The sequence below is a fragment of the Coenobita brevimanus genome, chromosome 86 (genome assembly GCF_032717465.1).
Source record: "Coenobita brevimanus isolate Jiangsu-jjx chromosome 86, ASM3271746v2, whole genome shotgun sequence".
Taxonomy (NCBI): Eukaryota; Metazoa; Arthropoda; class Malacostraca; order Decapoda; family Coenobitidae; genus Coenobita; species Coenobita brevimanus.
Genome location: NC_137039.1, coordinates 6,917,313 through 6,931,120, shown reverse-complemented (window position 1 = coordinate 6,931,120; position 13,808 = coordinate 6,917,313). Strand labels below are relative to the sequence as shown.

The following is a 13,808-nucleotide window of genomic DNA, read 5'->3' as shown; positions in this document are numbered from 1 at the left end:
TAACAACAACAACAACAACAGCAACAATAATAATAATGATAATAATAATAATAATAATAACAATAATAATAATAATTATTATTATTATTATTAGTATTAGTATTAGTATTATAATCGTAGTAGTAGTAGCAGTAATAACAATGATAATGATTCTGCCACTGCTACTACTACTACTACTACTACAAGTAGTAGTAGTAGTAGTAAATAATAATAATAATAATAATAATACCCGGTAATAATAATAAAAATAATATAATAATAATAATAATAATAATAATAATAATAATAATAATAATAATCGCAGTAGTACTAGTAATAATAATAATGATAATACGGATTGTGATACTGCTACTTCTGCTACTACTACCACTACAACAACAACAACAACTACTACTACTACTACTATTATTACTACTACTACCACTACAACAACAACTACTACTACTACTACTACTACTACCATTACTACTACTACTATTACTACTACTACTACTACTACTGATAATATTAATAATAATAAGAATGATATAATACTACTACTACTAGTATACTACTGGTCCTTTTTTTTTTTTATTGATATTACAGTGTAAATAAAGACATTAAACTATTGGAGTCGCTGGTCTATGCGACTCTCGACCACAGTAGCTTCGTAATCCATACCCGCCAGAGAGACAGGCCTGAGGGCTGATGATCTTGTGCCTCTGAGACATAGCAGAGCAGACCTCACGAGGGAGAATGACAGTCGACATCTCATCCAGGCCATAACAGAACTCTGCGGTTGACGTTTCTTCCCAGAAAGAACCTCTGCCAGTCTCGAGTACAATCTCACTGCCTCTGGACCCATCCCACCTGATGTTGTGAACACAAGGGGAGTGAATCGACCGTGGTCCACATGTTGGATCCTCTCTTGATAGTTTCTGCTTTTTTCTTGTTCATTCCTTTTGTGTGCAGCTTCGAGAGACAGTTCACGATGACATGCTGCCATGGGATCAAATATCCGGATGTCGAAGAACGCCGTCTGCCCACGTGCCCAGAAACTTCGAGCACTGACATCCACTCTTGCATCATTTGATGTGTTTGCTGTTCTGTGGGTGAAGTGCTCGTCGTCCAGGGGTAGCAGTGCTGGCTCAATTGTAACATCATGGCATATTTCCTGCAGCATTTTGGCAGTGAGGTTGCCTACTTCATCGTGTCGGATGCAAACAAAGCCTCCCTTCTTGCATACCATTGCATGGTTTGCATCAAAGGCAGTGCCACAGGCACAATGTTGAGTTAGGTTCTCTATTGGCCATCCATATCTCAAGGCTATGGCGTCGATAAATTCTTGTTTGTTGAAGTGGAAGCCTTTTGCCTTGAGAGGCAGGGTTGTCAGCCAGTTCGATGTCCCAACCTCCTGTGCAATTTCAACTCTTCTGCACTGGTCTGGTGTTAGATGTTCGATTATGTGCTGCAACTGGTCCTTTTGTTTTGCTTTTCGCTCCTTGCGTATCTGTGTCTTTATATCTTTCTGCCTTTGGTGGTCGATTTCACTCGTCTCAACCTGGGCACAAAAATTCTGTGGCAAGGATTCGGTGAGCCTAAATGAATTTCTGTTTTCGTAGCTTGCCACGGCTGCTGGATTTATAATGCCAAGACCTCCCATCCTGGGTGGTAGTGCTAGAAGGTCCCATTGGTTAGAGATGGGAGGAATGAATCCCTGATTGCATCCTCCAGTGGTTGTAGCAGCAACTCGATGTCTGGTATGGTCCTCATCACGAAGGTCCACCTGTGCTTTACACCATAGGTAAATGCACTGTATGCTGCATGGGGTTCTGTTTTTGCGTGGCTGGATAGTGTATGAATTTCTTCTACCCATGTCTTTACGTCATCATTAACATATTTGTCTTTGAATTCCTTGGTTCCAATCACAGCCCCTAGATGCCTCTGACCTTCCTTGGTCACTATCACGTTTGTGCCTCTAAATGCTTCCTGTGCATCTTGATAGTAAGCTGGTTTCACGATCAAGTTGGACTTACTTGCATTAGGGTAGTAACCTACTTCAGGGCCATGAGATGTTACAAGGTCCCACCAATTCCTCACATCCTCAACTTTGCCAGCACCCTTGAGATCATCTGCATAGGCTGCCTGTTTTACATTGGTGGCCTCGTATTGGATCTGTTGTTGCAGCACTGTCATCGCCAGGGCGTACATAGCCATGGCAACGGGGTCCCCCTGGGTAGTTCCTTTTGTGGACTGGATTACACCGACATCGTGAGCAGCTGTCTTACCCACAGTGTAGAGGTCTGCTGGTTCTTTGTAGGTGTTTTCCACATATTGGGCAAATGCTGGGCATTTAACCTTGATATTGTGAAGCATTGCCTCCCGGTTGATGGAATTAAATGCATTTGAGGCATCAACTAATAATACTGCCTGACAGTCCTCTTCCCCAAATATTTTCCTCATGGAGTGAACTGCTGCCTCACCTCCTGCCTGCTGGACTGCACACACTTGGAGGTTGCCAACTGCCTGCTTCACATCATCTTTCACCACCTCCATGATGCATTTTCCTATAATCTGTCTTAAGACTTCACCCACCCCGATGGGCCTGCATCCAGGATTCTTATCAAGGGGGATTAGTCTGCAAGCCGTCAGTGCTTCTATGTTACTGCATTAACTTGAAGCCAGCTTCCTCGCCAGTGGGGCAATGGTGTTACACAGGTCTGTTGCTGCCTCCCCAAACTTGATGTTACTGAGGATTACTCGCCAAGATTTTGCATCCAGGCCTGATGGTCCTGCCCCTCCCTGTGTGTGCATTGCTTTCCGCCACACCATATCTCCAGTTATCCTGTCATATATGATGGGACTGGGAGGAGTGTAGTTGCCGTCAAGCTTTGACTGGGCACTTGCTTGTCGTGCAGTCGGGTGGTTTTCTTTTAGTTGTTGCATTGTTTCATCTGTCAGGTCAAGTACTTCGTTTGATGATTCAACTGACAGGGATCTTGTTGCCATCGAGACCTTCCCCTGTCTCATCTTGCTGCCAAAAATCCTTGCCACATCGTTGATATTCTGATTTCTTCTGCCTCGGTTGTTTATTCTCATCTGCAAGGCCCTTGCTTCCTCAACTAGATTGTCGATTTCGCCTCTTTTCCATGTTTCAACCCGCCTTTGGGTGGCCTTAATATTTTCTGCAATGCCAGCTCTTGGGCGGGTCTTGTTGAGGAAGAGATGTGGTATTAGTGCAAGGACCTTAAGAGAGAATGAGGCAATGGGTGTGTTATTGTTATAACTGGCTATCAGGCGAGTGATTTCCTTGATCATGTCAGTTGTAGCATTGCATTTGGGAGGTTCAAAAAGGTTACTTGAGGACCAGCCAACTATTTCATTATATGTGGTGTTCACCGAGATTACTGCATTTTCTCGGGATTTGCCCATCCAGTATGTGGGACGACCTTCTCGCACAGACCTGTGAGGCTGTTCTGCTTCCTCGTTGCTTGTGTCACTAACGTTCTGGGGAAGTATAATACCTGCATGATTCCCTCTTTCATGCACTCCTCTATGGTGGTCTTCATCCTGAGTTTCATTTCTATTATAAACCTCATGATGTTCCTCACCCCCAACTTCACTACCATTCACTTCCCCATGGTGATTTAACCCACCCAGCGCTTCCACATCTCTCGCATCTTGGCATCCATCCCTATCCCTCGCTTCACCACGGGGTCTTTCACCACCACGCATGTCCGTGTGATCGTGCATATTGTCAGTGACCGCCCCATCAATTTCCATGTCACCAATCTGTCGCCCGCCATGTTGGAAGCGGTCAAGTGCCGCTTCTGGTGGGCTGTGATTCCCTAACACATTCATACAGAAAGGTCCCATCCTACAGTATGTACACGGTGACCTATTTGTTGCACATGAGCACCTGAGACACTTATGCTGCCTACTGGAGCACTGACAACAATACTGTGGCGTGGCCATGGTGTTAAAGTTTTTATACTGTAGTACAGTATTAATAATAATAAATATGGCTACTTTTTCTAATACATTTATATGAAAATTAAATATAATGTTACTAGAACTACTGTTTTACTATACGAATTTTAAATTTATATTTCATATAAATGAAGAATGTGCTTGTTTTACTTCTATTTTTGTAGATAATATGATTAAGTTATGAAGCAGTTTGCTCGTTTTTCTCTAGTTTTGCATATCAGTTAATATCTAATTGTTCTGTCTTATACTAATAATCGACTGAACTGATACTGTTATGTATTTAAAGTTTGATATGAAGTAAAACAACGCGTCTTTGTTCAAGGGTTAAGTAGGTGGCCAATGGGTGTGGTGCAATACTGTGGAGCCTTGTTTATTGGTAATGGGTCTTCAGGCGTTACGGTGTAGGGGTGAGGGTGGTGTGTGGCGTAGCGGCAGTGTGTGTGTGTGTGTGTGTGTGTGTGTGTGTGTGTGTGTGTGTGTGTGTGTGTGTGTGTGTGTGTGTAGTTTAGTGGCATTGGATCTTCGGACGCTATGGTATAGGGGTGAGTGTGGTGTGGTGTGTGGTGTTGAGACAGTGTGTGTGTGTGTGCGTGTGTGTGTGTGTTGGTGTTGTGACATGTGATGTGTGGTTGTGGTGTGTTGTGGGGGTAAGATAGAGGCACCTTGGTTTACTAAGGCACATTGGCATTAACAAGGTTTGTTTAGTATTTCTTTTGAATACAAGAGAGAATTTTGAGAGGGTTGAGTAAGTAGTTCTAGTTTGTAATTTTATGGAGTTTACATTAGTCCTATTATATAGATATTATGTTAAAAATATCCTTATTACTATTGTATTTAATAATAGTAGTGTATTTAAGACTAGGGTACTATGCTTAAATTTGTTATTTAATTTAAGTTATATTTATTAATTTTATATATTAAAATTAAAGATTTAATTATTACTGTGCCATTTATTATTATATTATTGACTTATCTACTGTGATTGGTTATATATTTATATGATGAGATTCTATGTATAATATGTTTTATAGTTATTTAAGAACAGTCATTGTGTGTGTGTCTGTATGTATGATGTGTTTACATTACAGTGTCATCTAAGGTGTGTGTAAGATTCCCTACCTAAATGTTTTTGTATGCCACACTTCTATACCACCTGGCTATGCTGGTGGTGTGTATGTAGGTGATTGTTGTATAGTTAGTGGTAGTTGTTGTTATATTTAGTGTTTGATACAGTGTTTATAAATCGTATTATTAGGTGGTGTGTATGCTAGTGATCAGTGGGTGATATTCAGTGTGTGGTAACAGCTGATGTGTTAGGGAAAGGGAGTTAGTGCTCCAAGGATAATGGAGTGAGCAAGAGGTGTATGACAGGCATACCACGTCCCATTGTTATTTGTGGACAAAGTTAATAACTGAAAAATAGGCTTCAGAGAGGTACTTATTTTGTAAGTGAGGGTGGCGATACTTATATTGTGGGTGTGTGGGGCAGCGCACATGTGGTGGCGGGGTCCCGGGTGGCTGATGATATAATGTATGGTGTTGACACCAGTCCAGATAACCCTCTCAGGTCAGCACCTCGCTCGCTAACGGTCCCTGCACACACACACACACACACACACACCCTTCCTCCCCCCTCACACCGTAGTTTTCACAATTTTTCACGTTTTCCAAGCTATATATAGCTGATATTTAAGATTTTCTTTCACATATGCATCAGTGTCCACTTTATGCTGGAGTGGGTATCAATTTCTAAGAGCCCACAATCATTTTTACTATGATTTCGAGACGATAACACGGAGCGCCTGGCACACGTCCTTTCTCTCCACCACCCAGAACACTACTACTACTACTACTACTACTACTACTACTACTACTACTATTACTACTATTACTACTACTCCTGCTGCTGCTGCTGCTGCTGCTGCTGCTGCTACTACTACTACTACTACTACTAATAATAATAATAATAATAATAATAATAATAATAATAATAATAATAATAATAATAATAATAATAATAATAATAATAATAATAATATTGTACAGGTCACTACACAAAGATCTTTAACATTTTAACTACCTTTTCCCAGTGACAGAAAAATAAGAGTAATCAAACAGGGAAGCGTCAATAAAGTTTGCTAAAAAGCAGAAAATAAAAGTGGTTCTTGCTTTGAACACCACGAATTGCGACCATAAAATTAAACTAGATGTTGGAGAAGAGGACCGTATGAGGGTGTATCAGTGGTGACGTTAACATACGGGTGTGATGCTGTGGTATAGAACATGTACCAGAAGCCATAAGTAGTGGCAATGTTACTACTGAACATGGCAGCAGGGTGTTTGGCTGGACGGTCTGGCTACATAGAGAATGGACATCAATTGGTTGATGAAAGTGGTATTTACGAGAGAAATTGGGAGTTAGATGGAGAATTGCAGATCCAAGAAGATGGCTGTATACAATAGATCCATAAATGAAAAATCTGCATAGAAACGTTGATGGAACAAAAGAAATCACCTCTTTAGTCCAGTGACTATTTGTTATTGTGTTGTTGCGACGACCAGACGATTTCATTCAACTCAGTAGATATTTATTAGTGAAGGAATAAATGAAGGAGATATATTAAAGGCGCTTAATGGTAGTATTAAGTAAATTATCTGTATATCTATATCTATCTACCTATCTATCTATATAGCCTATATATATATTATATAAAGTCATCGAAGCCAAGTAGTTAATGATGGAAAAAGCTGGAGATGAATTATATACAACAATGGAATGAGATGGCAGTGGTTGAAGCCTTATATAACCTTGGTAGTCAATGAACAGGTTCTGCTCTACACAAGTTGTGAGGGCAACTGTACACCACCACAAACAATAAACACATTTGAGATTTTATAGTCAGGGTAAAAACATTATTTTATTACACACACACACACACACACACACACACACACACACACACACACACACACACACACACAGAGTTAGGGAAAGTACATGATAGGACATAATATTATCAGATTTTTTCCTTTGCTTTGTTAGAGGTATCTGCAGACGATTTTATATACCTTAGGAGAGGCATGGATTAGATCTTGCATTCATTAACCTTTACACTGCCAGATTTCCCAGCTAAAGTAGAGAGACAAAACTATTATAAGGAAAAATGTAATAAAATACGTTGTCTCAGCTAATCCATCCATCAGCACTTCTACCATAACATTTTCCTCATTTATTGTACGCCTGTAAGTGTGATAGGAGTGTGAGTTCTCAGTGTGTAATAAGGTAGGAGATACACGTAATCAAAATACTATAATGACACAGGTGGCAGGTGGTTCCATTACACAGGTGACGGTCGGTTTCGTTACACACGTGACAGGTGGTATCAGTACACACATGACAGGTGGTTTTACTTTGTTGTTTATCGTGTTTTTTTTAACAATATTTCTGAATGAATTGCTTACTTCACAAGTGACCTTTTTTTTTCATGCCGTTCTGGTTAAATTGTTGGCCATGTGTAACTATGAGGAGTTACTGGAGAATATGTTCATAGGTTCATTGTTACCTACTCGAAAGTTATGTTTGACCCGCGTTGGTTGGTTGGTTTGTCTGTCCGTCTGTCTGTCTGTTAGCAGGATTATTCTAAATGTTTTGAACGGATTTTGATGAAATTTTGAGGAAGGATGGGCCATGGGCCAAGACAGAAATGAAACGAAAACCTGTCTCAGATCTGCATCCTATAACATGCCTCATTACATCGGGGGGGTTACCCCCCAGTTAGCAGTAAGGGGGTCATTGTCACATGGATCGGACCTAGAATCTCAAATGGGCATAAAATCGTGAATTTTCACCCGATTTACTCCACATTTGATATATGACATCTTTGACTAGATATCCTGCTGTGTTTATACGTCAGCACTAAAATGACTGTCTGTGATGGGTTTGCTGTGCCTTGGCACAGCTTCTTTTTATTATTACCTTCGCCAAAGCGATTACAATATGTTTTTGACGAGGGTGGTTTGCTTGCCTGTTTGTTTGTCTGTCTGTGTGTTAGCTACTTTACTCAAAGAGTTATGAACGGATTTTGAGGAAATATTCTGGAAAGCCGGGCCATCGGCCAAGGAAGAAATGATTAAATTTTAGGGCAGATCCAGATCCGGATCCGGAGTATCCCGCACAATCTCTCCAAAAGTTCTTCATGAATTTCAGTGTAATTTTGTGGACAGGCGGGCCACGTACCAAGAAAGAATTGGTTAAATTTTGGGGAGGATCCGGATCCGGATCCTTTGGCAATGACACTGGCGCAGGTATGTGCTCTTTCAGTGCATTCTACTTATGATGATGATGATGATGATGATAATGATGATTACTTGCATTATTATTATTATTATTATTATTATTATTATTATTATTATCATTATTATTTTTATTACTACTACTACAACTGCTACTACTAGTACCACTACTAGTACTATTAGTAGCCTACCTCCGCCAAGGAGGTTATGTTTTACCCCACGTTAGTTTGTTTGTCTGTCAGTAGGATTACTCAAAAAGTTAGGACGTGATTTTGACGAACTTTTGTGGAAGGGTGGGCCATGCGCCAAGGAAGAAGTTATTTAATTTTGGGTCGGATCCGGATCCGGATGTGGAGTATCCCGCACAGTATCTCCAAAAGTTTTCAATGAATTTCACTGAAATCTTGTGGACTGGTGCGCCATTGACCAAGAAAGAATTGGTTAAATTTTGGGACAGATCCGGACCCGAATCCTTCATCCACGGACTCGAATCCACGATGACTCAAACGGTTATGAACCGATTTTAATGAAATTTTGTGGAATCGTGGGCCATGGGCCATGGAGGAAATGTTTAAACTCTCGGCCAAACCTGGATCCGGATCAAAAGTGTCCCGCACAACATCTCCAGAAGTTCTCAGTGAAATTCAATGAAGTTTTGTGGAATGGTGGGCCATGGACCAAGAAAGAAGGGGTTAATTTTGGGGGGATCTGGATCCAGATCCGGATCCTGTGTCCACGGATCAGTGTCCGGATCCTAGAGTGGCATCGGCGGAGGTATGTGCTGCATGTCTGAGTGTCTTCTAGTTTCAAAATGTAGAGAGGGAAGGTTGTAAAGATGGTTTTTTGATACTTGATGAATAGGAGTAAGAGACTTGGTGAAGGAACAAAATCCTGAGGAACATGAGTGCTGTAGAATATCTGTGACACTACTAATATTGTCCTCGTTAGTATTATTACCTCCGCCAAACTGCTTGTGTTTTGGCCGACTTTGGTTTGTTTACCAGTTTGTTTGTCTGTCTGGTAGCTACTTTACTCAAAAAGTTATGAACGGATTTTTGTGAAACTTTGTGGAAGGGCGGGCCATAGGTCAAGGAAAAAAAGATTAAATTGTAGGGCAGATCCGGATCCGAATCCGGAGTATCCCGCACAGTATCTCCAAATGTTCGCAGTGAATTTCAATGTAATTTTGTGGAAAGGTGGGCGATGGACCAAGAAAGAATTTATCAAATTTTGGCGCAGATCCGTAGTGTCGCGCACAATATCTCCAAAAGTTCTCAATTAATTTCACTGATTTTTTTTAAAATGATGCGCAGTGGAACAAAATAGAATTGTTTAACCCTGGAAATCTGGGTCTGGATAAATGCTCCCAACTCCAATTTTGATTTGCGCTGCACAGTTTTGTGAGGGGGGTAGGGGGGTCATGTTCCCAGTACCTTCATGCCCTGTGATGATGGCGTAGGGGAAGGAATCCATCTTGCCCTCCATGTATTGGTGTTCCTAACATTATGGATTTTGGAAAATATTTTCCAGCCCCAATGGATTGTGTATGGATGTTGCAGTCATCAACTCGTGGATTAGCTACAGTGAAAACTGGATTCGGACCCATACCCAGACCTACATCAGACGCAAGTACATGTCTGAGTTGGCTCTGACCCTGATAAAGCCTTGCACACAAACAGGCTCAGCCACCCCTTCCTGTCTGCCAGCCTGCTAATACACATTGGGGGCATCACCCCCCCCCTCCCCTTCATTAATAGAACAATGTGGAGACCTTTCTGTCAGGCCACCCCCCTGGTTGGGAGCTCCGTGGTAGAGCAAGGCGCCGTAGATAAGAAACACACCATTTATAAACATTTATGGCGGTAAACAATCGTATATACTGTAGGGTCGAACTGGAGACACCTTTGTTAGAGTCTCAGGTCGCTCTACCTTACTGCCCTTTGGCGGTAAACAATAAATCCATAAATTACTTTCCACAAATATTCATACTGAAAAATAACCTCCTCTTTTCGGTTGTCTATCCCATTTGGAAATGGTCCCAAATGGTCCAGGGGGAGTCCAGCTGCTGCTCCAGGAACCCAGGGACGCGTTGTGGGCGTCGCCAAGCCAGCTGCTTCTCGCATGTCTACACCATTACATTTTTAGTTAGCATATATATAAAAAAAAAAAAATCTGTTTTTACGTTTTATCTTTGAGCCCTCCCTGAACCATTGCATTGTCTTCTTTTTCTTTCTTAGTATTAGTTTTGTAGGCTAAGGATTCTAGTTCATCACCATGTCCCTTTTTTTCAATAAAAAGAAATAATAAGTATTTTTTATTAATATTATAAAATGGGAAACATATTAGCCAGCCCCAGTGGACACAAACTATTATCCAGCCCCAGTGGTCTAGGGTTAAATGTGGGGATGAGTCTGGATCCGGATCCAATATCCACGGATCCGGATCTGTGATTTCTCAAAAAGTTAGATTTTGATGAGATTTTGTGGGAGGGTGGGCCATGGGCCATGGAAGAAATTATTAAATTCGGGGGCGGATCCGGAGCTGGAGCCGGAGTATCCCGCACAATATTTCTAAAAGTTCTATATGAATTTCAATTTAAATTTTGTGGAAGGGTGGGCCATGGAGCAAGAAAAAATTGATTAATTTTTGGGGTAGATCTAGATCCTATATCCACGGATCTGGACCCGTATTCTTTTTAATGGCAAGGGCATTTTCGGAGGTATTCGCTGTTTCAGTGCTTTCTAGTTATCATTATTACTACTCATAGTTAGAGTCGGCCGATCAATAACACTTCCACCAGCTTCTGCGCCTCATTCCCTCCTCCTACTCCCACACACCTTAATTCTCTCTTATCACCCATTTTCTCGACTAAACATCTCAGTCTCGAAGATATACTCTTCTTACTAATAATTTCCTACGTATTGGCACATCTGACACTGCCAATTACTCCTGTAATTGGCTGAGTGGTAAGATAAGGCTGGTGCATTCAGGAACGTATTTCTTAAGGTAATGAAGTTAATAAACATGTGCTGGCGTGGCGTGAATCATTTGCCTGCAGTATGCGTGTGGAAGGAAGAACACATGTTTAAGTGTACAAAGAAGAAGCCTGCAAGCTGGTGTTTGACATGCTTGGATACACATTACATAAGAACCAACCGTTCGCCCACCCCCACGCAAGATCACACACACACACACACACACACACACCTACCCACACACACACACACACACACACACACACACACACACCTACCCACACACACACACACACACACACACACCTACCCACACACACACACACACACACACACACACACACACACACACACACACACACACACACACACACACCCACACACACACACACACACACACACACACACACACACACACATACATACATACATACATATAGATAGATAGATAAATAGATATAGATATACAGATATATAGATATATACAAGTGCTCATGGGCCCGAAGGGCCCATGAGCACTAGCTCCTGCGGAGGGCTCTCGCGCCGCTATATTATAGCCATAGCTATGGGCAAAAAATTCTATGGAGATCCTATGCCGGGAGCCGGGAGAGGCGTTTTTGGTCAAAATGTGATCTCTCATTAAATATAGTAAAAGATTTTCAATCGTGATGACACCAAGTTTTTTCACACCAGCGATTTTTTTTGCGATTTTTGTGCCAATTTTGGTGGGATTTGAATGTGTAGTTTCGGCTGCCCAAAACACACACACACACACACACACACACACACACACACACACACACACACACACACACACACGGCTACTGCTATAGTATATATATATATATATATATATATATATATATATATATATATATATATATATATATATATATATATATATATATATATATATATATATATATATATATATATATATATATATATATATATATAATATGCGTAAGAGCAGCGTGAGTCAGTCCACTGCAGGCCGAAGACCTCTCTCATTCTTTTCCATCCCGTTCTGCAGAATTAGCTATTAGCCTGGTCCATCGAATACCAGCAAATTTTCGCATTTCATATCTCCATTTTGCTCCTTGTCTGGCTCTTCCTCTCAGTCATCTCAGGCCTGCCTCTACATTGCTCAAGTTGTGCGTCTGTTGTCTGCTCTGCCAGGGACATAACATATTATCTACTTTCCACCCCAGTATACAGGAAAATCTCTTTTCATGCCTAAAAGCTTATTAGTTATTTGGTTAAAAACTTTAATATTGTCAACTGTCGCATAGCTACGCAACAGTCCTGTTTGTTCACTTGACTGATCTGCATCTATAACAGAACTAATTCATATTTTTTCTTGATTTTTACGTTAAGCATCTCATAAAAAGTCTTCATCTTTCTTTCATTGCAAAGTTACCTGTAGCCATAATAAGATCATTGGTGCGATCGTCTTCACCTTCAACATTATCCATATTCATTCATCTCAAAACTCTGTAGACTTCAGTTGTAATGCTGGGAATTTCTGTGTCCACTATTTCCCTCTCCTGAAGTGGTCCTTCAGTCACAATGTTAGTCTTGTAAAGTTTGAAATAAAATTATTTTATTCAGATCACTTTTGATTTATTTTTTCCAGCAATATATTTCAGAGCAGACATTTGGCCTCTCCCCATGTCAGGACTCCACCTTGAAGTTTTCAGCCCTGCTTGTGTTAAATTTTCGGGTATCATTGTTTTGTTTTTAATATTAAGTTTTTGTTCAGCTGCTGTTGTGTGAGCTCTTGTTCGATCTATAATGTTGTCTCTTTACAAATTCCAGTGTACTATCATAAAGTTTGCTGTTGCTCTTTAGAATTTTCCTTCCTCCTGCTTGTACAGGTGTTCGGTATGTGTTATGAATTGTCCATTCATTTGCTCTTTGTCGTGGTCTGCTTCATCCATGAACTGCGAATATTTACTCTGAGCTAACAGACTCATTCTCTCTCAAGATTACAGGATATGACTGTTCACATCGGATTAAGCTCTCGCCTCCTGTGATATCCAGTACCAAGTAACACCTCTTTCTTCTTGTTTAGGTCTTTCTTATGCCTCTTTCAGTGCAGTTATATTCTTCTCTGTACCAGCGTGTGTTGTGTCAGTGTAGGTAAACTCTGTGTCATTGTTTGTTTCACCATACGGTCCATTTTAAATCCACTTCCTACACTGCTTGTATTGAAGGAAGGCATTGTCACCTTAAATTTAACCAGCAGAGCCTCTCAAGAATTCTGATAACCCAAGGCCTACAGCAGCCCAACCTTTCTATTTCTTACCTGCCTTAAGTGTTATGTTGCCTCCTCGAACGTATGTCAGGTGTTATTAATTTCAGGGTTTCCTTTTGATCGTAAGAAAATTTTTCTCTCTCTTCGTCCTTAGAAGCAGATGTTGAAACATATACGTGGATGATATTTCTTTCCTCTCTTTTTAATGTATATTATCATTTCTCCTGTTGTTCCATTTACTTTATACTAAAGCCTTTTTCATTATAACCACTTCAGTTGTTACTGACCAAAACCCATTAGCCGTGTTGCATCTT

At 40.7% G+C, this 13,808-nt stretch overlaps 1 protein-coding gene across 1 annotated transcript; it reads right to left on the bottom strand.

The window, feature by feature from the left end:
* Positions 1-604: 604 nt before the first annotated feature.
* Positions 605-12,712, bottom strand: LOC145410556 (uncharacterized). The gene is made up of 2 exons (XM_080280675.1): positions 12,658-12,712; positions 605-1,281 (listed from the first exon to the last, which is right to left on the bottom strand). The coding sequence occupies exons 1-2, from the start codon at positions 12,710-12,712 to the stop codon at positions 605-607; spliced, it is 732 nt and encodes a 243-aa protein (XP_080136801.1).
* Positions 12,713-13,808: the final 1,096 nt, after the last annotated feature.

What these genes read in the sequence shown, in the direction of transcription:
- LOC145410556 (XM_080280675.1), bottom strand. Translation starts at nt 12,712, where the DNA reads ATGGATAATGTTGAAGGTGAAGACGATCGCACCAATGATCTTATTATG. An exon ending in TGATCTTATTATGGCTACAG is followed by an intron (nt 1,282 to 12,657) that starts GTAACTTTGCAA and finishes GATGGCCAATAG; the next exon opens with AGAACCTAACTCAACATTGT.